The sequence below is a fragment of the Ovis canadensis genome, chromosome 4 (genome assembly GCF_042477335.2).
Source record: "Ovis canadensis isolate MfBH-ARS-UI-01 breed Bighorn chromosome 4, ARS-UI_OviCan_v2, whole genome shotgun sequence".
Lineage (NCBI taxonomy): Eukaryota > Metazoa > Chordata > Mammalia > Artiodactyla > Bovidae > Ovis > Ovis canadensis.
Window position 1 is genome coordinate 122390743 of NC_091248.1, and position 26871 is coordinate 122417613.

The window sequence follows — 26871 nt, forward strand, 5'->3', positions numbered from 1 at the left end:
AAACCATAGCCTTGACTAGATGGACCTTAGTCGGCAAAGTAATGTCTGCTTTTTAGTATGCTGTCTAGGTTGGTCATAACATTTCTTCCAAGGAGTAAGCGTCTTTTAATTTCATGGCTTCAATCACCATCTGCAGTGATTTTGGAGCCCCCCCCCCCAAAATAAAGTCAGCCACTGTTTCCCCATCTATTTCCCATGAAGTGATGGGACCGGATGCCATAATCTTCGTTTTCTGAATGTTGAGCTTTAAGCCAACTTTTTCACTCTCTTTCCCTTTCATCAAGAGGCTTTTTAGTTCTTCACTTTCTGCATATCACTGTAGTACTGGCTTAAAAACAACGAAACATCAGTGGAGTGTATCAGAAAGGCTAGAAATAGATCCACATGTACATGAATAACTGATTTTTGACAAGCTGCAGAGGCAATCGAGTGGGGCCAGAATAGCCTACCTGACAACTGCTTCTGGAACAATAGGATATCCATATGCAAATAAGTAAACCTCAATCCATACCCTACATGGTATACAAAAATTAAATCAAAATGGATCACAGATCTAAGTGTAACACATATAAATGTAAAACTTCTAGGAGGAAACAGTAAAAAAATCTTTGTACCCTTCAGTTAAGTAAAGATTTCTTAGATAAAACACTAAAAGCATGATCCATTATAGAAGAGGCAGATGGAGTAGGCTTCATCAAAGTTTTAAAGGTCTGCTCATCAGAAGATATTATTTTCAGGTGGTACTGAGTCTAAATGGGAAGTCTAAGTATGAACTCACGTTGTCTTAAAAAAAATGCTAGCTTTGTCTATCGAATCAACTCAGTGGCTACAAGAACCCCTTAATGCCTACTTTATGGGCTCTCTGTTTTTTACTGAAAGAACACACTGGAGATACTCAGTCAGCCAGGAAATATATGAGATGAAGCCAGGAGCATGCTACAGAAACAGCCAAGTATGCTATCAAAGACTACAGGATTTATATCAAAAAGATCCAGGAGCCAAATTGAATTCCTCTCCCACTGGCCAAAGACAGGATACTTTGAGTAGAAATAAAGATAACAGAATGAACTGATAATACATATCAAATATGATTAAAACCATGAACTTAAGGACAATTAACTGATTCATGAGGAAGAATACTAGGGAACTAACTCATTATTCTGAAAACTAGTAAATAAAAGAAAAAAGATTTAACTGTATATCCTATCTTCCTTTAAAGACTATTTTACAAGATAGCATAGCAGCTGACCTGAGGGATTCTGATCTTTCCAGAGGCATTTCAGGAACAAAATTGAGCAGTAATGAGAGAACAGTTTATCACAGCATTGAGCAACCAGTAATAAATCCATGAAGGTGGGTGATCATCACCAAAGGCACAGAACATCATAATAAAGAGACAGCCAAATGTCATGATGCAATGTCACCTAGTTCAGAACTACCCCTCCCATTTTTAATAGTACTGATCACAGCTCTACAATTAACTATAAATTACAAAAATATAAAGGAAAAGAGAATGTATTCAATGATACCCTGCCATGCCATGAACCCAGACTGTGGAAAATTTCAAGGAAAAAATGACAGTTTCCTCAACAAAAGTGCTGAGGCATGAGAAAAGAACACAAGAAGGAGAAGAAAAAGAAATACAGAGAAGGAACTTACTGATGAAAAGGGACAACAAAAATATTAACCAACTGCAATGCACGGATCTTGTTTGGATCCTTAATCATATAACAAACTGTAAGTACAAGCATTAGTTGCCCAATCATGTTGGACTCTTTGCGACCCCATGGATTGCAGCCCTCCAGGCTCCTCTGTCCATGGAATTTCCCAGACAAGAATACTGGAGTGGGTTGCCATTTCCTTCTCCAGGGGATCTTCTTGACCCAGGGATCGAACACAAGTCTCCTGTACGCAGGCAGATTCTTTACTGTCTGAGCTACCAGGGAAGCCTATAAACAAATCTTAAAACTACAGAGACTATGTAAAAACTGTTATTAAGCAATTATTCTTAACTTTAGTCACTTTAGGTATGGTTTTTAGGAATCTCTTTTAGAGAAACATATAAAATATTTTAATGGTCATAAAAAACAGTATACATTTTGCAAAGCACAAACAAAAGGACAAATTATGTTGGGATGGTTTCTTATGTGATAAATATGGAATTACAGGTGAAAATGGGATTTGAACCAACAAATCAAAATCAAACAATGAAACAATCTGACCAATGACAATGATATGCCAGGAAATATTTGATGAACTCCAACCTTTCCACCTGAAGCCAAACAGAAGCCAAACGGAATAAAACAAAAAGCAGTTTTATATGTAAGGCTCTATATGTTTTAATTTTCATGAACATCCTGTGTAGTATCATCCCCAAGTTACAGATGAAGAAACAGACTCAGGCAGTCCCCAGGAGCTGGTCAATACCACCTACATTCAAGACCCTAACCTCCCACTCAGAGCCAAGGCTCCCAGACAACTCGAAAATCTGCACAGAATAACTGACACTTTCAGAGCTAGTAAACCACAGGATTATAGACATCACCTGGCTTCTTCAGATACTCACTCAACTATTCTGTAATTAACTATGATACATGGTTTCCTTCTAGTTCCCTTTCTAATGGTTCTGAATGTCTTCCTTTCTTGGAATATAACTGCTTTCCAAAAGAGTCTTGTTATAATAAACTCTTATTTTGGATATAAGTGCAATTTTTCAGGAGAAAGGCATTGTGGATAAAAGGAATAAAGGATGAGATTTGCAGCATTAATTTATTTTTTTAATGTTGCACATCAACATTTTTATGCTAAGTAGTAAGTTAGAATTTGGTTCATAAAATTGTTTTAAATGAAGTGTGTGTTCAGGAGAAGGTGATTTTAGAGAATTATGTACTATTTGGCTTTAGAAATGAAATTCTTTATGGCAGCCTACTGGATGATATGCAGTATTAAGTGTTGCTGCTAATAATCTTGTGGCTATATGTAATACTATTCAAAACCATGTTATGAATGTGACTGCAATGAATCGGTGCTTGTAAGGGCAGAAATCTTTCTAAGATGTATGTTCAATGAACAGAATCTAAGATCTGCATACTGACTTGTATCGATGGCCAATCGGCCTAGGCTTGGAGCACTGAGAAGAGCCTCAATCTGTTTTTCTCAGGAGAGCAGAATGTAGTTACGAGGAATACTTGAACAGTAAACGTGCAGGCAGAGCACCTGGGAACATCCAATCTCTACATCTACCTGGCTGTAAGCAAGACTTTCAGCTTCAGCGCAAGTCTGAGCAACAGGGAGAAAAGGAACTTCTTTACCCTGGAACGTGCTGAGATTCAGTATCAGCCACTATCATCATCACTAAAGAACTTAGCTGGCTACCCCTTGGTTGATAATTTCTATTATTAGCTCAAGGCGAAAAGTCCTGTCTAAGAATACAGTGAAGCCCTGTCCCTACTAACAGGTCAGATAACGAGGTTATGCGAGTATTTGTCTGAAGAAGCTGGTTTTCAAATAGAACTCCACGGACAGGCTCAGGGCTTCCAACAACTCTTAAAATATTTAAAACTTTCAGAGTGTGGAGAAGTGTACATTTTTCTGAAGAGAAGGTTCAGACTTTTTCTCATATTCTCAAACAGGCTCATAACCACCAAAAGCTATAAGTCTCTGTCTCACATTGAGGGAATAAAATCTGACGTCACTAACAGGACGGCGGAGGTGATCTTCAACTGCCTCTCCAACCTAGCTTCTTCCCCTTCATCCATCACCACAGCTTCCTTTTCTATCCCAGAAACATCAGGCTTTCTCGGTTCTCCCAAATACACAGCTTGGCTTCTGTACCGTACACCTCTGCCCACGTCCTCTGTTCTCTGTCTTCTGACCTGTTACACAGATGTCTCCTTTTGAGACTGCACTCAGACATGACCTTCTCCAGGAATCCTCCCTACCCCTGTCTATGGTACACTGCGTGCTGCTTCCTTAGGCTTAAGTAATAGTCTGTATGTATTTGTAATACTGCACTTTTATCTCATTGAAAAAAATGATCTAAACAGATTTAGTAAAGTTTTTTGACAGAAACTTACTCATCATCAATCTAGCAAAACAACTGAGATAAATAATGTGACGCGACGTGCTCAGTCATGTCTGACTCTTTGTGACCCCATGGACTGTAGCCCGCCAGGCTCCTCTGTCCATGGAATTTTCCCAGCAAGAACACTGGAGTAGGTTGCCATTTCCTCCTCTGGGGAATCTTCCTGACCCAGGGATTGAACCCGTGTCTCCTGCATTCGCAAGTGGATTCTGAGCCACTTGGAAAGCTCATCTGATATAATAAATAAGTCCTTGTTAATATGTTGGTTGAATGAATACATGAAAAAATTGTCCAAGTCCTTTCATTTTTCTGAATGCTGGCTTTGTTTCTGGAAATATTTTATAGTGTGAAATATGCTCAGAAAAAAATATTAAGCTCTATTCATAGCTTTTCAATTACTATTATCAAAATTTCAAAGAGGGCCCACTTCTTAATAGGCTAGCTTCACCCAGGAGAAAATAAATCCTTTCCCACTGTCCCTTGAGCAGCATTTCTGTATATTAAACTTGCCTGATAAAATAAGACCAGTGTTCCCTATTCTGTGCCTTTTACCTTGAGGGCTTCTGGTAGGAGTGAAATTGGCTTCCTATCTTCAGACAACTGGAAAGGCCAACATGCATGCAATTAATCAATTCTGAGGCTCTCTATCAACATGACTTTCCAAAAGAGAAAGGCTCGGGGTTCATTATCATTACTATCTCAGCTATAATAGAATATTTTTCTACCTTGATAAGGAAACTGATTATGTCCATTCACTTCTATTTAAAACCTTATCTTCACTCCATAAAGCTGGCAGTGAAGCCTGATTCTGTTAGAGAAGAAGTTGGCTTTACACGTTATACTTGCTTAATGAATTTACCACTGAAAATTGCTCCTTCTACACCAAATGACATCATACTAAGCTCACAAATCATAAAATCAGAAATAGAATTACAGGAGAGACCTAAAGGGCCAATCGGACACGGACTTGGAACCTGGCTTCATTGTTAAATAGAAGACTAACCCTTGGCAAGTCACTGCATCTTTCTAAGACCTAGTTTGCTCCTTAAAATCAGGTCCTACTGGCTCCAACTCAAAAGATTTTATGAGAGTAAAGTAGTTCTCTCATCAGAAAGTGCACAGAATAACCTGAGGAACATTTTCAAACATACGTAAGCCACAGCTCAGAGACTACCTAGTCGGAATTTCCAGTATGTTCCTTCAAAAAGCTATCAATACACATGGATAAATTACCATACAGAGGTGCATCCAGACAGTAGTGTTCTAAGCAGCCATGGATAAAAGAAAGAAGATGATCTCTATTATTGAATATAGAGCAGTCTCCAAAATTACCTTTCTTTTCCACAAGGATCTAGAATATTCTGAAAGAGGGTGGTAGTGACGTAGAGGGTAAAAATGAAAACAAGACATCTGATGATAACTTTTTATGAAGCTTTGGACCAGTGTAATTACTTTAAAATAATCATTAAAAAAGAAAATCTTATAACTACAAAGAAACTGTACAAGCGAACCTAAGAGTTAAATCTACAGCATAACCAGAGAAAGAAGAAAATTTATGATTTCAAATGACAAATTTTAGACACAATACTCTGGCTGGACTATAATTTAAAGACAAATGGAAAGATCTGCAAAGAAATTTTAAATTCCCTTCAGTAGTTTACTATTTAGTGGTAGTTTAGGTATTATAATTTTGAAACTAGTACTATACAGTATAGTATAAAACAAGCATGTTATGTCAAATAAGGAATTTTGAGGGAGGGTGAAAGAAATAAAAATATAGTAATGTGATGGGACATCTGCAATTTAATTTCAAATGGTGTTAGAAAGTGATCTAGTTTCATTCTTTTACAAGTGGTTGACCAGTTTTCCCAGCACCACTTGTTAAAGAGATTGTCTTTACTCCATTGTATATTCTTGCCTCCTTTGTCAAAGATAAGTACCACCTCCCAGAATTCTGGAAATAAAAGCAAAAATAAACAAATGGGATCTAATTAAAATTAAAAGCTTCTGCACAACAAAGGAAAATATAAGCAAGGTGAAAAGACAGCCTTCGGAATGGGAGAAAATAATAGCAAATGAAGCAACTGACAAACAACTCATCTCAAAAATATACAAGCAACTTCTGCAGCTCAATTCCAGAAAAAATAAATGACCCAATCAAAAAATGGGCCAAAGAACTAAATAGACATTTCTCCAAAGAAGACATACGGATGGCTAACAAACACATGAAAAGATGCTCAACATCACTCATTATTAGAGAAATGCAAATCAAAACCACAATGAGGTACCACTTCACACCAGTCAGAATGTCTGCCATCCAAAAATCTGCAAGCAATAAATGCTGGAGAGGGTGTGGAGAAAAGGGAACCCTCCTACACTGTTGGTGGGAATGCAAACTAGTACAGCCACTATGGAGAACAGTGTGGAGATTCCTTAAAAAATTGCAAATAGAACTACCTTATGACCCAGCAATCCCACTGCTGGGCATACACACCGAGGAAACCAGAATGGAAAGAGACACATGTACCCCAATGTTCATCGCAGCACTGTTTATAATTGCCAGGACATGGAAACAACCCAGATGTCCATCAGCAGATGAATGGATAAGAAAGCTGTGGTACATATACACAATGGAGTATTACTCAGCCGTAAAAAAGAATTCATTTGAATCAGTTCTGATGAGATGGATAAAACTGGAGCCGATTATACAGAGTGAAGTAAGCCAGAAAGAAAAACACCAATACAGTATACTAACACATATATATGGAATTTAGGAAGATGGCAATGACGACCCTGTATACAAGACAGGGAAAGAGACACAGATGTGTATAACGGACCTTTGGACTCAGAGGGAGAGGGAGAGGGTGGGATGATTTGGGAGAATGACATTCTAACATGTATACTATCATGTAAGAATCGAATCGCCAGTCTATGTCTGACGCAGGATGCAGCATGCTTGGGGCTGGTGCATGGGGATGACCCAGAGAGATGTTATGGGGAGAGAGGTGGGAGGGGGGTTCATGTTTGGGAATGCATGTAAGAATTAAAGATATTAAAATTTTAAACAAAAAAAAAATTTCAAATGGTCACCCTCCCCTCAAATATACCTAGTCATAGATAGAGTATGCAATGCTTAAAACATTTAACGTGGTTGGGATGTGCTGCTTATTATACTGTTCTTTCAAATTCTCTGCATATACGACAATTTTCACAATAAAAAGTTCACAGGGAAGAAAAAAAAAAAAACCTATGCAGATGATTCCAGCACCAGCTTCTAAAGGCAGCACTCTCAGGGCATAGAAGAGACTTAAACTGGTTACTCTTCCTTTATGCTTTTGGGGTCTCCACAAGGTTCAATGCAATTCAGAGAGGAAGCAGGGATTCTGACAAGACAGCAGCTACGAAGCAAAGGGGACAGGACTGGGTTTCAGAAAACTCCCTAGACCGTTGATGGATTTTCCACACACTCGCAGTGCTGGTCTATGCGGTTTCCTCATCTGAGAAACAGGAACAACGTCCCTGCCTGCTAACTTCAAAGGGCTGCTGAGACTCAAGTGAGATGATGATGAAGGTCCTTTGCAAACCCTAAAAATATTATTTTGGGTAATTTTCCAGCATTTCCAGTATACACATTATTTAACAACTCACGCATGGCTCTTGAGAGTCTTCAGTGATGGTTTAATATTCAGCATACCTTCGACATTCAGAGCATCCAACCTACTTAACAACATATCAGCAGTGTCTCCATCTGCTTCAGAAAACAACAGGAAATCAGGGGCAGCCCGGTGTTCCATTTTCTGTCAAAGTTTACCATTCTCACTCTCTCTCAGTCTATCATCAATCATCTCCGTTATGCTCTGCTTTGCTAATTTGCTTCCTGACTCATATATATTTTGATAAATTTTATTGTTAAATTATAACTTATGCATCAAAGTAAAATATTCTAATTCTGATGATGATAAAGTTATAAAGGACTAACAGGAGCTTTTAAAAGACTAATATATGTATGGAATAGTGGTTTTCAGGAAAAAAAAATCCTCCTCCTCCAAAAACCTTCCTCTCAGTCAGATCGGCTTAGCAGAGGTAAGACTCTTGGGGTAAGTATGTGTGTGCATTAATAGTGTGGTAGAGTTGCTAAGTTGCATCTGACTCTTTGCAACCCCATGGACTGCAGCCTGCCAGGCTCCTCTGTCCATGGGATTTCTGGGTTGCCATTTCCTCCTCCAGAGGATCTTCTGGACTCAGGGATCAATTAGACGTGTCATATGTGTGTGTGTGTAAGTATGAGAGTGACGTACCTGAGCCACTCCTTGAAAGAGCTTCAACATACCCAGCATGAATGCATAGTTTGAATAAGTACCCTTGAATACCAGCCGTCCTAGCTTAAGTTTACTTGGATAAATATTCCACTTTTTCTTCAATTTTGATTGCACTGGAACAAATAAGATCAAAATGCTCCCCAACTCAGGGGAAAAAAGAAATCTTAATTGGATGAGAAGTCATACAACTCGGCTACAATTGTATGAAGCTCTTTATACAGAAGCTTTCACTGGTGCCAACCTTCTTCCCAGAGGCTCATTTCACTTCCCTGCTGGTAACACTCAAATCACTTCACAGTTCATTGATACTGCATTGGCAACCCTTTGTTTTCAATCAAAGGAAGATGCTGAAGCAAAGCTCAATTGGACTAAGTATACATGACACAGTGTACTTGCGTCCTTGCCACAGAGGACTGAGGGGGCGGGGGGAGTAAAGGGAAATATGCCACTCAGCATCCAGTATTCCATGACTTTCCCCAGAAGTGGATTAGGGTAAATTATGATGACAGGCCTGAGACAAACGCTGACGCTATCTCTTCTATTGTTCCACCTGAACACAGCACTCTTTCGGATTGCATCAAGACTCCTAACCTGATTCTCTGTCACTCATAGCTGAAAACAAAAGGCCACTGTTCAAATAAGTTTTTAAACAGTTTCCATGGAGACTGAATTTTATATTTCCTCCCTTGCTGCTTTGGAATCACTAAGGGATAGCCACTGGTTTTTGCTGATGGGCATCTTTCTATAAATCTCCCTGAATGAAAGATTTCTTTAAGGTCAAAGAACTTGTATGTCGTGTGGGTGAGCAGTGGGCATCAGGGTGGTCATTTCTCACCTTTAGCCTTGAAGCGTCATTGTATTCAGGATGCTTTAAAATCTACCACCCCTGCCACGTCCTCCTCATGTATTTGCTCGAGAATTAGCACACCTGCACTTCCCTGGGTGCCCCAGTGGGTGAGAATCTGCCTGCCAATGCAGGACACAGAGTCAGTCCTTGGTCTGGGACGATCCCACATGCTGCAGAGCAACTAAGCCCATGAGCCACAACTACGAGGCCCACGATCTAGAGCTCGCAGCTTGAGCCGCAACTGCTGCGTCCACTTGCTGCAACTACTGAAGCCGACACACCCGAGAGCCAGCGCTCTGCAACAGCAGAGGCCATTGCAATGAGAAGTCTGCACACCACGCTCAGGGGGTAGACCCCTGCTTGCTGCCGTTAGAGAAAGCTCACACACAGCAACGAAGACGCGGCACAGCCAAAAGTAAGTAAGCAAATAAGTAATTTTTTTAATCAAAATAAGAGAGAAGTGCAAACCACAGCCACTAAGAGAAGCTATTGCTCCCCGAGTGAACTTCCAGCAAACTAGGAAGAACGCATACGCCAAGAAGGAAATAAGCAGATGAAGTCAGAGTCTCTGACTGCCAACCTGGGATGCCCAGGCACCCTGTATTTTACAAGGGGCGGCACCAATGAACACTCTTGATGAGAAGTGTACGTGAGATCACCTAAAACTTCTGTTTATTTGGATTTGGCTTGGCCGCCTGATGCGAAGAACTGACTCATTTGAAAAGACCCTGATGCTGGGAAAGATTGAAGGAAGGAGGAGAAGGGGACAACAGAGGATGAGATGGTTGGATGGCATCGCCGACTCAATGCACATGAGTTTGAGCAAGCTCCAGGAGTTAGTGATGGATAAGGGGCCTGGTGTGCTACAGTCCGTGGGGTCGCAAAGAGTCGGACACGACTGAGGGACTGGACTGATCTGACCACCGGATGAACTACATGTGGCTGCTGTTATTTCACCTTTGATTAAGAACAGGCAACTCTGTGGTTTTAAGGTTTAGAAAGTGAGCGAAATTACAACCTAATAAATTTTGTTCTATGGATAAACTGCTCAAGGCCCAGTTTCAAACAAATGATTAAAAAGTGATGGAAGGAGTCTGGATGAGGGAAGTTCAGAGAGGCTTATTTGGAAATTCTGTGCAGGAGACACAGAATTTGAGTAGGGCTTTGAAAGAAGAGAGGGACTTCGATAGAAAATATTTTGGGGCAGAGAAAGGAGTGACTGTGGTCAATTTGGAAAACAAGAGAGAGGTCAGTTTCCCTAGGTCATGGAATGCTAGAACATGGACCAGAAGGAGGGAGATGTCAAGGTCTGACTCAGAGCTTCCCACCGGCTCCCAGGCCAAGGTGCCCACGGAAAGAAGGGCCTGTCGGGGCCATGCAGCTGGGCGTAGGCCACAAGGACCCTCTGCTTGCTTTGGAAGAGAATACGGATTTAGAACAGGTCACACCACACTTCACCAGCATTTAGTGAGACAATTAGGGCCCATACATGTGTGACCCATCTTACAGAGGTGCAGCGTGCCAGTGGCACTCCAGGCTGTCCTGGGAAAGAAAGAAAAACATGGTCCCCAAAACATCCCTGCTCTGATTTTGAATTTGGAAAATGGACTCACCAAAGTAATTGTGTAGGCCATCATTAGTTCTGAGGTTAGTCAAAACAATTCCAACTGCTTGTGAGAATACAATAAAAAAGGGCAAACAATAATAAAGAGAAAGCTATTTCTACCTCCTCTCCCATTTAATATTCAACCATAATAACCTGGCTTCTACCTACATTTTACCATGAAAACTGTACCTTATCAGTTGCCAAACTCATTATATCATTTCTTTTTTTTTTTTTTTAATTCTTGACACCCTTACTGATCACTCCCTGGTCTCTTAAAACTCTAAACCACCTCGGTTTCAGCATCACTCTCTCTTGGTTCTATTTCTTTTCCTTGAAGGCATTCCTAGAGTTCTACCATCTGCCAGGGCTCTCTCCATTCTAAGCCTTCCTTCCAGGGTAATGAGTCTCGTTCCAAGTTTTTAATGACCACATATATGTGACGATTCTTACAGTATTACCATCAGGCCATGCCAAATACATAAATTTCCTGTAACCCTTTAAGGCAATTTTACTCATTTCCCAAAAAGACCAATCTCATTTCCAAAGAAAGATCAATCTCTTTATGTCCAAGATCAGCAGACCATCTTCCCATTTTCTCCTATTCTTCTCATATTCTCTGCTTCAAAGAAAGACAACACCCAGCTGCCTAATCCTAATCCTAGGCATTGCATTGACTCCTTCCTCTGTGTTCCTGGGAAGACTTTAGAGTCTACATCCCAAGGAACTCTACTATCCTTTCTTCACACCCATGCTTACTTAAGTTTACTTACTCATCATTTCCTTCTTGGATTTCTATATTAGTTGAATGGCCTCTATCTCTACCCTAACCAATTTATCCTTCACATTGCTACCAAACTATCTAAAATGTTGACCTAATGCTATTTCCCTGATAAAAAAGCTGAATACCTGAACTTGGCCTTCAATATAAAGACCATCTTCCTGAGAATGCAAACAAGCCCCTCATGATCTAGAACCTGAATTCTAGCTGCCTCTCCTATGGCTCCCCAAGATCCAGTATTTTAGAGTTCCCACAAAGATGGCAAGTTCTCTAAGGCGCCTTTGCCTTTTAACATTAGAGGTCGCCCATTCATCATCTGGCCTCACCTGATCTTAGGTGCAGCATGCAGGATCTTTGATCTTAGTTGCAGCATGTGAAATCTCAGTTGCTACATATGAGATCTAGCTCCCTGACCAGGGATGGAACCCAGGCCCCCTAAATTGAGAGCGTGGAGTATTAGCCCACCAGGGAAGTCCCACATTAAATGTCTTCATCCCTTTCTTTGCCTGACTGCTCATCAGCTAGGATCTCCCTGAGACACTGGGCACATTCTCACCATAAGCCCTGGGCCCAGTTTGGGTTAAGTGTTTTTTCCGTGCTGTCCTCACAGCACCCAGCATTTCCTCATAATGACTGTCAATTTTGCTATTTATTCTTCCATCCTTTCCTCCGAAGTCTACACAGCAGAACAGAAGCCGTGCCTTTTACTTCTGCAGATGCACTGCCCACCACCATGTATATCACAACTTTGGTGCTTAAAGAATGTTTTTTGTTGAAGCATTCTATGCTGTACATCTGGCTTCCCTGGTAGCTCAGCTCGTAAAGAATCTGCCTGCAATGCAGGAGATATCAATTTGATTCCTGGATCAGGAAGATCCCCTGGAGACGGGATGGGCTACCCACTCCAGTATTCACGGGCTTCCCTGGTAGCTCTGATGGTAAAGAATCCACCTGCAATGCGGGAGACCTGGCTTCGATCCCTGGGTTGGGAAGATCCCCTGGAGAAGGGCATGGCGACCCATGCCAGTATTCTAGCTTGGAGAATCCCATGGACAGAGCAGCCTGGTGGGCTACAGTCATGGGCTCACAGAGTCGGACACGACTGAGCGACTACAGCATATGCTGTACATCAACCAAAACAGAATCAGCAGAACAGAAAACAAGCCTTCAAAAATAAGCGCTTCGTGAGGGTGCGGTTTCACTTCTTAAAGAAAGCTGGTTTCATTAAACATGGGTAAAATCAGAGGGAAAGTTCCTACAGAGATTTAAAGGGGACATTCGGGTGCTTACAAAATGAGAGTTGCGTGGCTCTAAAATTTTGTTGTCTTACTGCAAATTAAATACATATACAAATACAAATACATTCATCTGTATTTGCAAAGCACAAACAGACACAGATGCAGAGAACAGACGTATGGATACTGGGGGCTGGGGGAAAGGAGGATGCACTTGGGACGCCGGGACTGATATCTATACACTATTGAGCCTATGTATAAAATACATAATTAATAAGAACTTACTGTATAGCACAGGGAACTCTACTCAATGCTCTGCGGTGACCTAAACAGAAAGAAAATCTGAAAAAGAGGAGGTATGTGTATACAGTATAGCTGATTCACTCTGCTGGACGGCAGAAATTGATACAACATTTCAAAGCAGCTATACTCCAATAAAAATTAATTTAAAAAAAGAATGTGGTTAAAAAAATAATATTAGTTAGTACACTGTTCAACAACAGGATAGGTTTTTGTTTGATGTTTTTCAAGCCCCATATAGTGGAGGAGGAGGAAAAGCACACAGCCGGGGAGAGGGGAGGAGGAGTGTAGAAACATTTTGCTAGAAAGCTGGGCAAGGTCTGAAGCGAGGGAAGGAAGGGAGTGCTTAGGGCAGCTGTGTGTCTGGGGGCAGTCCCTGTGGGAAAGAATCTGCTGCCCTGGCATATGGAGCAGACAAGCCGCACAAAAAGCGCAAGCAAAGCGATGAGACACTCTGAAGAGAGTCTAGGTTGGACGCTGAGTGGCAGGACTTCCCGGAGAAGGAAGCTTGGCTGGGCACAGGACAGAGGAATGAAGTGGGATTAGCGGTTTGCCTTGTGGAAGAAGAAAGGGAGATCGGGCGAGCTCCTCGTGACAGGTCATTTACAGACATGAAATGCCCTAGTGGTCCTTTGTTAGATATCACTGCATGAAATCTACTTCATTTGCAGCATAAATTTCCTCTCAAAGAAATGCTATGCATAACCCTGGGCAAATCATTTTACCTGTAAGTCCCTGCCATTGCTCATCTACAAAACGACCTCTAAGGCTTCATACTATTTACACTAATATTGAATGGCGGTATGCTTCAGGATAAATTATACAAAAGATTCTAAGATGGCAAGCCACAACAAAAATTGAGAAGATATAGGAGGAGAATGAAATAATAATTTTAAAGAAAGGTGTTATAAGTGGATAATAAATAATGAAAAGATTATCAGTGGTATAGCATCTAATCACTCTGAGAATCACTTCTCTGAGTTATCACTGATAAGAGGGGGCCGGATGTGTGGACAGACAGACCCAAACCCTCAGCTCTCTGCAGAAACCATCATGCATACCAAATTTACATCATGAATACTCAGCTTTTCTCAATCAGACTACTAACACCATTCTATCATATTCATTACCAATATTACAAATGTATAATGGAGAAGGTGTCAGGACTTTATACAGCAAATAATAGATCTAGTGAGACGAAAAAAAAAAAAAGCAGTAAGAAACATGACTATGATCGTATGGAATTAATATTTACAACATATTTAGAGGTTTGTTCAACTGAGTTAAAAACCAACAACATCCATTCTGTAACCATTCTCTTGTACATCAGATATTAGAATCCTAAATAGGAATCACCAAACGAGGTTTAGGATAATGCAAAAGGCATGCCTTATTAACTCTCGGACATCTCATTTCTTGGCCATAAATCCTATTAACTTGTATTACCAACTGCCATAAAACTTGGAGATAAAAGATAATTTATGCTCAGTGTACAGAAGCTAATGTTTCTGGACTTCTGAGAAGCACAGGACCAGAAAATGAGAAAGTGTGTATGTGAAATCAGCAGCCACTCACACTGCATGGTGAGTGTGACAAACACACTTTCATCATCTGGCTGGCTTCACGAGAACACAGCCTAACCCGTCATTGACATCAGTGGGGCTTCATGGCTAAAATGTCTCTCACCAATTTCATAAAATCTGTTCATAAAAGGGCATGGTATCTTATTAACAACACCTTTTTTTTGGAAGTAAAAGAGGGATGCTTGTTTTTCAGGGAGACGAGATTATGCATTCTATTTTTAATTTGCTACTTTAAAATGGCAGTTTGAACATCTCTTCAAGCAAGCACTACCTACTGTGGTTCTCATTCATAATGAAATGCTTGACCCCATAGCAAGTGAAATATGCCAAAATACTACCAAAAAGACATTATCTACTAAAAGTCGACCTGCTAAAAATGTTCAGTCTCGCAAATTTACATAGACCTGGAACTACACTATTGTCTCCTTGTTTTAAAATCCAATTTATAATTAACAAAACAAGTCAGACGAAGGGGGCTGAAAAGAGAATTAGATGAAAGATTTTAGGCTGCAACAATCTATACAACTCTAAGTGAATGTGCTCCAGACATAGAGGCCTGTGACAAATGACTAATATACCTTTAATGAATGAAGGATGATGGTTTATTTATACAGCAGTCTTCCAGAGTCCTGTATGTAGACTCTCCGAAAGAAACGCAGACCATTACAGAAACACTAAGATGAATTGAGGGTAGGGAGGCTTTTTCCGAAAAATCAGGAGAAGCACATTTTAGTTCCATGGTCCAGGGGTACCGCAGGTACTTGAACCATCATGGAACAGACACAGCACTAAATCATTGTTATCAGCCGAAGACCACGTCTCATCCCTCCTCCTATTATCTTCAATTTCAGACAAACTAGAATCATAGAACCAATTCTAGAAGATGCTGTCCTCAAAAACAATACTCAAATGATAATTAACATTTATATTGAATTTTTTGTTCAGTTCAGTCACTCAGTCATACCTGACTCTTTGTGACCTCATGGACTGCAGCACACCAGGCCTCCCTGTCCACCACCAACTCCCAGAGTTTACTCAAACTCATGTCCATTGAGTCGGTGATACCATCCAACCATCTAATTTTCTGTCATCCCCTTCTCCTGCCTTCAATCTTTCCCAGCATCAGGGTCTTCTCAGATCAATCAGCTCTTCACATTCAGGTGGCCAAAGCATTGGAGTTTCAGCTTCACCATCAGTCCTTCCAATGAATACTTAGGACTGATTTCCTTTAGGATGGACTGGATGGATCTCCTTGCCATCCAAGGGGCTCTCAAGAGTTTTATCCAACACCACATTTCAAAAGCATCAATTCTTCAGCACTCAGCTTTCTTTACAGTCCAACTCTCACATCCACACATGACTACTGGAAAAACCAAAACCTATATGGACCTTTGTTGGCAAAGTAATGTCTCTGCATTTAAAAATGCTATCTAGGTTGGCCATAAGTTCCTTCCAAGGAGTAAGCGTCTTTTAATTTCAAAAACAATACTCAAATGATAATTAACATTTATATTGAATTGTAGCACTTTTTTTTTATTTTAGTGGTTTGATGATAATCTTACTTAATCTGCTTAAATGGACAAAGTTTTTTTTTTTTTGGTAGATTTTGTTGTAATTGAGGAAAACACATAGTATTATTTTTGTTTAATTTCAGGGTGTAGCCACAAGAGGGATATACCCTTAAAGTGCAACCAAGATTAATCTTATTTGAAAAGAATGTTGCGGAGAACATACACACGCTCACACACACATACAAGAGATAACGTGCAGTGTGTGGACTGTGACTTGTGTAAAGAGTGTCATTTCCATCTTAGCCCATTAATCCCATGAAGGAGGAAACGTAGTGGAGCGGAACAACTGTGGAGTCAAAACACTGCTGTGTGACCGTATGACCTGTCCTGCTCTCCTCCTCCCAGGGTTGTTATGAAGCTCAAATAGAGTCTTTTTATAAAAGTCCCCAAATTATCTCCTTTCTCAAGATCAGCTATCTGATGACTTTCAATCAGAAACTACATTAAAACACCTTGAAACTATTCTTTATTTGTCACTGAAGCATACCAGATTGATTTCTTCAGTCTAGTTCCAAAATATTTGCAAATGGTTTCAATTTATGTTTATGGTGTGCCCATCCTGACTGTGATTACAATAAGCCCTATTAACCAGGAACAGCATCCCACAGACATCCATCCTCAATACGCACACTACCAAATACAGACGTATGCTTTATTATATGTGCAACACACAACATGGAGATATGTGAAAACACTATTACACAGTCATTTTAGCTCCAATGGTACATATCCCATTTCCAGGATGTAGGTTGAATGTCTGCAATAATTTTAATATAGCTTTTAACAGATTTTTGGAGTTAATCACATTTCATAAGTATACCATTAAAACTGCTTAAAAATATGGTAGAGTGTGTAAGACTGATTGGTATCTTAAGCCCTCAAACACACTCATTTTGGGTTTTGCATTTGTCCTAGAAGCTGACTGACAACTCTGTCATACAGAGTGAAGCCAGTCAGAAAATCACGTAAGGTATGTTAATGCATATGGGTGGAATTTGAAAACGTGGTACAGATTATATTATTTACAAAACAGAAAGAGAGACACAGACATAGAGGGGGAAAAGTATGGATACCAAGGAGGGATGATGGGGACAGGTGGGATGAACTGGGAGACTGGGGTTGACATATATACATTATTGATACTATTCATAAAATAGGGAACTAATGAGAACCTACCGCATAGCACACCTCACTGCTCTGCTGCTGCTAAGTTGCGTGCGACTCTTTGCGACCCAGTGGACTGTAGCCTGCAGGCTCCTCTGTCCATGGGATTCCCCAGGCAACAATACTGGAGTACGTTGCCATGCCCTCCTCACTCCTCTATGGTGGCTAAAGGGGAAGGGACTCCAAAACTGGGGGGATATGTGTATATATACAGCTGTGCAGTAGAAACTCACACAGCACTGTAAAGCAACTGTACTCCAATACAAAAAACAAGTGACTGAGAAGCAGGGACCCAGGAAGTGTCTCTGGGCAGCCCCGCCAAGCCCCCAGACCAAAGTCTGTGCTAAACATTCTCACTGCTCCTGTGATCGAGGGTGTGGTCTTGCACGAGCTTTCCGCTTCAGAGTATGCAATCGTTACTTGCTTAGGATAAGGTAATTTTCTAGTCGTTTCAATAAGACAAAAACAAACAGACCAGAGAGAGATTCTAGAGGGCCTGGTGGCTTAGACAGTAAAGAATCTGCCTTCAGTGCAGGAGACCCAGGTTCAATCCCTGGATGGGAAAGATCCCCTGGAGAAAGGAATGGCAACCCACTCCAGTAATCTTGCCTGGAGAATTCCATGGACAGAGGAGCCTGGAGGGCTACAGTCCATGGACACACAAAGACTGAGTGACTAACACACTCAGGGTGTGTGTAGGCACACTCATCATGATCACTACGTTTGGGGAACTGGGGATTCTCTTCTTTAAAGATTAAACTTTGAGTTATATTACAAATGAAAAGAGAAGATGATTACATTACTATACATTTTGTGTAGGGTCCTGATCCCAGACTTTCTCTCCCAACTTCAGCTTCTGGCCCTCTGACAGAGACTATGCCCTCTGCTCAGTCCTCTTTCCAGCCCACGAGTTCCTCTCTTAGACCACCTCACACCAGGCTGGGGCAGTGTAACTGCGTTCCACCAAAGGCAACGCAACCCACTGCCAGGCCTGGCCTTTAAAAACATGTGGTGCCTGGTGGTCCAGGCGTTGATTTGCACTTTCAAATCAAGGGGCATGGGTTCGATCCTTGCTTGGGGAAGTAAGATTACACATGCCACACAGCCAAAAAATAAATACATTTATAAAAAATTTAAAGAAGAAAACATGCAGTGCCACGCCTTATAGTTTCCTTTTTCCCCTGCTGCCTCAATGTGTCCCAACTGGCTCAGATAAGAAGTAAACCATACCACCCAAACCATATTCTCCATGAATGAGAAAAAAAAAAATTAAGCATAATCTCAGTTAAGCCTTTGAGATTTGGGGGTTAATTATCACTGCAACATACCCAGGGTAGATCAGTACCCTGGCCAATTGACAACAACAAAAAGCTAGGAAAAAAAAAGGGGGGGATCTTTCCAGATGCATCAGACATCTCCCCTCCCCCACAAAGAATACTCAAAACCCCAAAACTAGGTTTTGATTGAAAAGGAACACCAAATCTAACTTTCACCTTACACGCATTTGATTTTTTTCTTTTTTTTTAACCAAATCATGAACCTGCACTTCAATTTCTTCAGCCTCTGAGTGTGGAAGGACATCAGGAGAGTGAGCTTGAGCAAGGTAGGAGTGTAAAGGAGACTGCACTGCTTAAGCAGACACTCACAGAGCAAAGACGAATAGAAAGAACACTCCCACAGGAATGCTAGGAAAACTGCCGACCAAATTCTGGATGAGAAGAGGAACAAGTCTTCCTGGGGCATCTGTAATCAGAAGTCAAACTCCCAGCAGAATTAGCTTCAAAATATATACCACCTAGATGGTCTCCCAAAAATCTCAAACAAAAGGTCTTAAGTTTTTAGTGTCTATAAATAACTGGGCTAGAAATCCACCCCAGAGTCTTCTTGGACTCACTTTTAATTCCTATTTCAAGTAATTCCCACGGGTAAAGTTTTCAGAAATACGAGGTCACAGAGAAAAATCACAAAATACAGAATGAAATCAAGGTTACAAAATATAAAAGGAAAAAAGAACAGAAAAGACAGCTAACTTATAAAGACTGCAGATATCAGAATTATTCTGGACTATAAAGGAAGTACAATTACATTTTAAGAGTTTTTAAAATGTGAGTAAGGGGAAAGTATGTAAGAGAGATGAATCATGACAGGAATTTAAAAGCCTTTGCTACGAAAAGGATACGTTTAATAGCAAAATAGAACAGCTAAAGCAGAAGAATGAAGTGGTTGCAGAGGTGATGAGGAACTTCAGAATGCAGCTCAGAGAAACTAAGAAAATATGAAGCAAGTTTTGAGATATACGTGATGCCATTAGAGGATCATATGTGTGTGTGTGTGTGTGTGTGTGTGTGTGCGTGTGTGTATACACACATACATACACACTCAACTGGAGCTGCAGAAGAAGAAAGAAAGAGCATGTGATGGGACAATATTTGAAAACATAATGGCTGTGAGTTTTCCAAACTGAGGACAGACAGCAGCCTATAGATGGAGAATTAATTCTAAGAAATCCCAAGCTGAATACATTTTAGGAAGTCCTTATTTATACAACAAAGATACAGAACACCACAGACAATGAAAAGATCTTAAGAGCAGAAGTCATTTTTAGACATGGCTTTTGCTATCAGTTAATGTTCCAACTTTACTTTTCAAAAATTATCCTATGATATCTAGTTACTTCTTAGCCAGAATATTTATACAGAAACAAGTTACAGTTGACTATTTTAGTGTCCATATAATCTTATAAATAAAATAATAAAACAATAAAGTTCAATGCTTCACAGCTGTAGAGAGTTTCACACTTCAGAAAGTGTCAGGAAATTGTAAGTATTTAACAAACACCTAATTAGAAATCTAAGAAGCATATCTGTGTGTCTCAGACTGCTAACTGAACTGTTTTAATAACTTTGCCATAGCTTATGGCAAAAAAATTCACTCTAGTATATATCATTCAAGGCTTTTCACAGTCAGGACCTAAACTATCTTCTGGACCTCAGAGTCTTTTGAGTCTGATATTTAGGTATTTTCCATATGGCTGCTCAGTATTACCTGTATATCCCACAACATGCCCTACAGCTCTATCTTTCTTTAGTGGCTCCTTCTAACTGGAATGACTTTCCCATCATTTCCCATAACAGAGATCTGCTCATCCTTCAAGAGTCTGTTGAAACGTAAGCTCAACAGAATGCACGTTCCATGAAAGCAAGGGTTTTGCTATTGCTGGCTGCTGTATCCCCAGAAAAGCACCTGACACACAGCACGTACTCAGTAAATATTTGTTGAGTTAATTGATTGAATAAAACGTGAATGCCTCTGTAAGCATTTCCTTACCACACCCATGACCAGATTATATAATCTTTCATCATCTTTATGTTCTAAACTTTCAATCTAGCTTTATGTTTGTGTTTAATAAATGTCTCCTTCACAGGACATGTACTATAGATCTTTAGAACTACAGTTCTAAAGAACCTATGTTACTATTTCTGTTTAATCTTCAATTACCCAGCAGTGTAACAGGTAGGCAGCAGGCACTCCGTCACTGTTTGCTGACCAAATAAATGGACAGCATGAAGTTTGAAAACTGAATTCTTCAACTTCCTTTTTACATCTCACAGAAAGTGTTCCAGAAAGCAACAAAGCCAGGCAGTGCAGGAAAACAACAACAAAAAAAACCATGCACAAGTGGCTGAACAATGGTGAGCATGCATTACAACTTGCCATATTAACCAAACAACAATTTTTAGGAAATGACAAGCTACAGATGGTGAACAGCAGACGGAGTGGAAGCAAAGCTATATGTAGCACACTTCAGTGAGAGGCAAAAAAGGAAAAAAACAACTGTCCACTGGTTTTTAAAAATGTTACCAAGCTATCATTTTTCAAACTGAAATATACCCATCAACCTCATAAAACATGTTTACATGATAAGAATTCTATTCTAAGCACTACACTGATAGAAAATTCTCTTGCTGTTTATCATGGGAAACGAATGACATCATCATGAAAGTGAAATTAACAAGCAAGCAACTTATGAACAGTAAAAGTTAAAGACTTCAAGTACTTCACAAAATCAAACACTGTTTCCAATTACCACAACACTGAAAATATTGGAGAGTTCTGTTTGAAATATTTGCCAAGCTTTGTGCTTCCTCTGCTGAGATTTTTCTCAAGTGACACTCATATTCAGCTGCTCAAAATGCAAAAATGCTAAATTTAATTCTTAATCAATTTAATTAAAAACCTTATTTCCTTTCTTTGGTTTTGTTTTTCTAAGTACAACAAAATAAAAGGTTTGCAGCTTCTCTTCCACCTATGTTCCCCTTCGGTGACCAGAGGCAGTCAAACTTGTCAGCTTCACTCAGTTGAAACACGTACACTGGGCAGACGCTTTCGCCTTATCTATAAAAATCTTACAGGTTTTGTAGAAGCAAAGTGCGGACACTGTATTTAATCCTCACTTACCGGTTGGAGCAGGTAGACGAGAGATTCCTCTTGGATTATTATAATGGGCAAAGAAGTTATTTGAGGCGCTTGGAACAAAGTGCTCACAGATGCCATGATCTGGTCAAAACGTCCAGCAAGTCCTCCCAAGGTCACAATCATATCTACCTATGAAACCACAGGAAAATCGGCAGTCACATATTTAAGGAATTTAAAATGATTAAATAGCACTGAATACTTCTATAGAGCTTTCAATACTCTCGTTCATTAGATAAGCCATGAAGAAATGGCAGACATTGACTGTGTTGTTCAGATGAAGGAATTAAGTCCCATGATTGGTTAAGTAGCAGTCAGCTTCTGAGAGCAACATTTTTGGTACCAATCGTTAAGTTTTTCCCATTTACCTATTCAACTGGAAAACTAGCCAACTCTTCCTTTAAAATTCTGCTCCGTGTTTCTTCCACATGGAAGTCTTCCCGAATCCGCAGCTGGTGCTGCTCCCGTCCACCCACATGGCACCCAACAGTGAGGGAGCCTGTTTTACAGGTCTGAGGTCTGTCATTGCCCCCGCCACAGTCCAAGTATGCTAAAGACCTGAACTGTCTTCACTGAACCCAGCAAATTGCCTAAATTCTCTGTACCGCATTTTTCTGTTCACATGGAAAAGCTGGGTAACAATGGCCAATTGATAGGGTTGTTCTGGGGATTAAATGAGGACACTAAATGGGTTAATAAATGCAAAGACTTAAAACATGTTCACAACACAGTGATTGCTAAAAACATGTCAGCTGCTCTTCCATCGCATTATTTTTAGTATTATTACATTTATATTACTATTAATATGTTTATTATTGTTACATGTCATTTGATGTGTTATTTTTTTCACTTAACACTTTAAAGAAAGCATTTCCTATCATTACAGTGTAGTTTATTTAAACATTTCCCTATTGCGGATAACACATTTCCATGCTATTTATATATGAAATTACTGCGATGCTTTCCTAACTTATAAGAACAATAGTTGAAGATCGGCCACGGAGCAGTGGAAGGGTGCAGGGTCACAGGCTCCTCTGGCCGAAGCCCTTATTACGGAGAATGAAAGAGAGGTGGAACCTGGTCTCCTTCCTTTGGCTAGTCAGCCTGATCTTCTCATGTATCAGCAGAGTCAAAGCCCCTATACTGATCATGAAAAAGGAAAAGCTGGAGAGCTTAATCAAAATATTGTAAATAAGAAATAGAGTATTTCCTGCCATATCAGTAAACGAGAATGCCACAATCATCAATGATTCCTGCACTCCAAATACGAACCCCTGAGCCTGAGAGGCACTCAGGAAGGGGAATAGCGCCTGCTCAATCTGGCAGCCTTCAGGCTGCAGCCACTCCCTATGGTGAGCACTGAAGAACTCAGGGTGTGATCAATGACCAATGCAGGATACTGACCTCAGAGAGCTGAGAGGCATATGGGAGGAATGATTTCAGTGAGCCCAGACTCCTGCATCTTCCCATGCACAGAAAAGTGCTAAATTCCTTAACTTAGGCTACCTGTTGCTGTTGTTAGCCGCTCAGTTTTGTCTGACTCTTTGCAACCCATGGACTATAGCTTGCCAGACTCCTAGATCCATGGGATTTTCCAGATAAGAATACTGGACTGGGTTGCCATTTCCTTCTCCAGGAGATCTTCCCAATGCAGGGATTGAGCCTAGATCTCCCACACTGCAGGCAGGCTCTTTACTGTCTGAGCCACTTAGTTTTCTTTAATTAGTTTTTTAACTTTTTAAATCTAATTAAATTTTCTTTAATTAGCCTTTTGATGTTCCGACTACCTGCCCTTTGCTGAAAAACTTCTATATAACCTGGCTCCTCCCCTCCTCAGAGCAGTTCTCTCAGGGCCACTTGAGATGCTGTCTCCTGGGCTTGAAGTCCTAAAATTTCCCACCAGATAAAACATAACTCTCAGTTTCAAGGTTGTGACTACTTTTTAGGTCGACACAAGAAAACTTTACATGTAATAAGAACTGACAGTTATACTATTCACTCTACCTGAAGTAAGTAGAACTTATTTAAAGATAGGAACTATTTGGCTATTAGTTTTTAAATAGTACATTTTAAAAGCTCAAATAACATGTTCCTTGAAGAAATCATGATTTTAAGAGAATAACACGACACCCCTGCACCGGTGCAACCTGTTCAGTTTCTGGAGGAACAGTAAGTGGCGTAAGTCGCCATTAAGCCAAAGGCTGTGCAGCTCACAGGTTGTGACCCTGGTCCTCCTCACAGTGCCTAACACATGCAAGACACTCAAATGTTGATGAATGAATAAGTGAAGACACGGCAAGAAAGGACCAGTCAGCCAAAGGAAGAACTAGATTAACTACCATAATATGAGAATATATACATCAGAAGGGGGATTCATAACAACACAAAAAGTACACTACACAGAAGAATCACAAGGTTGGGAATGAGTTTCTTATTTTTGACCTTTTCAGAGTGTAGGGAGAATACGAAGTTTGATTTTGAATAAGATACTTTGTGTCAAAACTATTGTATTTTAAGACAAGCATACCACACATCTAGAAGATCTGATTTTTTTTTTTTGGAGCTCTTTCTGGAACTCTGAGAATTAGATTTGAGGCAGAGGAAGACCATGTACCCTAGGAAGCATGTATTACTCCTAATACAAAGGTGAAGATTAAGACATCTAAGTCTTCAGAAGAAAGGGGTGACCTACAAGCCTTTGGGATGTCAAGTCAGGTAATGGCTTTTAGCAGTGCTTAGAAAATCTCATTAGTAACACTCCAGACCAGAGGGGAATGGCTCAGAAATTATATAGGAACTCAGAAGAATCAAAGAGAATTTGCCTTAAACTGAAAAGAAAGACAATATAAGAAAGAAACCAGTCCATCCTAAAGGAAATCACCCTGAATATTCACTAGAAGGACCGATGCTGAAGCTCCAATACTTTGGCCACCTGATACAATGAGCCAATTCACTGGAAAAGAAACTGATGCTGGGAAAGATTGAGGGCAGGAGGAGAAGGGGGCGACAGTGGATGAGATGGTGGGATGGCATCATCAACTCAATGGATATAAGTTTGAGCAAACTCCAGGGGATAGTGAAGGACAGGGAAGCCTGGTGCGCTATAGGCCATGGGTTTGCAAAGAGTCAGACACAACTGAGCAACTGAACAGCAATGGAAGACACAGCAGAGAAAGTTCTAAGGCTCTAGTAAAAAGGACATGGCACAGTCCTATCTACATAATCCTAAATTCACAGCAGAACAAATATCTGATGATAAAATAGTTTATTCCCTATGCAGATTCTGAAATCCCTTATTTTAGGTTCTCAATTTTTCATTACTATACTTCAAGCCTTGAGGGATCCCATAACCTTTGAGGCTGAAATTTAATCCCCATCTTCCACACTGGCATATCATGATGAATAAGCAGTATCTGTAAATCAGTCACTGAATTTTTCAGAATAAAGAAGCAGCAAGATTACTTCTCATCACTACTCATTTTCTCTACAGGAAGTATTTAGCAAGACTGATTATGAAAACATTAGAGGATCAACGTAAGCTGCAGGGGGGCGGGAGGAGCCAGCCAGGAGCTGTTTCTGTAGTTGTCTAGCTCTGGCTGGAAACAGGACATTCAAAGAGATGGAAGAAAGAAGACAGACACCAACAATATTTACACAGGGCTTCCCTGGTGGCTCAGATAGTAAAGAATCTGTGTGCCATGCCCGAGACCCGGGTTTGGTCCCTCGGTGAGAAAGATCCCCTGGAGATGGGAATGGCAATCCATTCCAGTATCTTGCCTGGAGAATTCCATGGACAGAGGAGCCTGGCAGGCTACAGTCCACGGGGTCCCAAAGAGTCGGACATGCCTAAGTGATTAATACTTTCACTTCACTTTATAAGCCTAGATGCCTGCCTTTAGGACAACAATGCCACTGGGAAGGACTTTTCAGGCTAAAGCTGGCTGTTTACAGACAGCCAGGACACCTTTTCTATGTGGATCCAAAGCCTGGTGCATTACTCCTAACATCACCCAGTGTAACATAAATTTTTAAAACAGTATTTTCTGGATGCCTCAGCATTTCCACAGACTATAAGCCCCTGACTCCAAGGACCAGGTATACCAGGGTGATAAGACTGGTCTCTATCACAAGTTCCCCTCCCTGCCCTCCTCTGACTGACCTAGTGACACTCAAACACACCCAGTGACAGCCCCTCACACTCCTGCTGTGTCCCTGCTCTAAACCCCCCCAAAGGTACTTGCTCACAGAGCCTCGCTGTCTGCTGGCTCCCCACCTGCTTGGTTAAGCTCAGACCCTGCGCCCTGGGCCCTCTGCCCGTAAGGCCCCTGCATACCTTTCCCCTTTAGGACCTGTGAGCCAAACAGCCATTTAATTTCAAACGCCTCTCTTGCATGTGTCTACACCAGACTAATCTTCAAAACCCCCAGATTATTCCTTACAGCACACACAGTCAGACTTTGTTACGACTGCTGATACACCTGTGTCTCTCTCTCTCTCCTTCTGCTGCTGCTAAGTCACTTCAGTCGTGTCCGATTCTGTGTGACCCCATAGACGGCAGCCCACCAGTCTCCCCTGTCCCTGGGATTCTCCAGGCAAGAACACTGGAGTGGGTTGCCATTTCCTTCTGCAATGCATGAAAGTGAAAAGTGAAAGGGAAGTCACTCAGTCGTGTCCGACTGTTAGTGACCCCATGGACTGCAGCCCACCAGGCTCCTCTGTCCATGGGATTTGCCAGGCAAGAGTACTGGAGTGGGGTGCCATTGCCTTCTCCACTTCTCTCCTTCTAGAGGAGACCTAAGAAACACAGACAGCAGCCGCAGCATGTGCAACACAGCAGACAGTAAGCATTTCTGAGCTTCATCAACACACACAAATCAGGGAAAATTGAATAAATAACCAGAGAGGCAAGAA

The 26871-nt window shown here is 40.8% G+C and overlaps 1 protein-coding gene across 8 annotated transcripts in view; it reads right to left on the reverse strand.

Annotated features, from left to right (window-relative positions):
• TPK1 (thiamin pyrophosphokinase 1) overlaps positions 1-26871 on the reverse strand; it is a 379100-nt gene that overhangs the window by 137730 nt on the left and 214499 nt on the right. For all 8 annotated transcript variants that reach the window (XM_069588648.1, XM_069588649.1, XM_069588647.1 and 5 more), the window contains one exon: positions 21946-22092. In XM_069588648.1, the coding sequence (XP_069444749.1) occupies positions 21946-22092 (147 nt within the window). The remainder of the gene's footprint in view (positions 1-21945; positions 22093-26871) is intronic.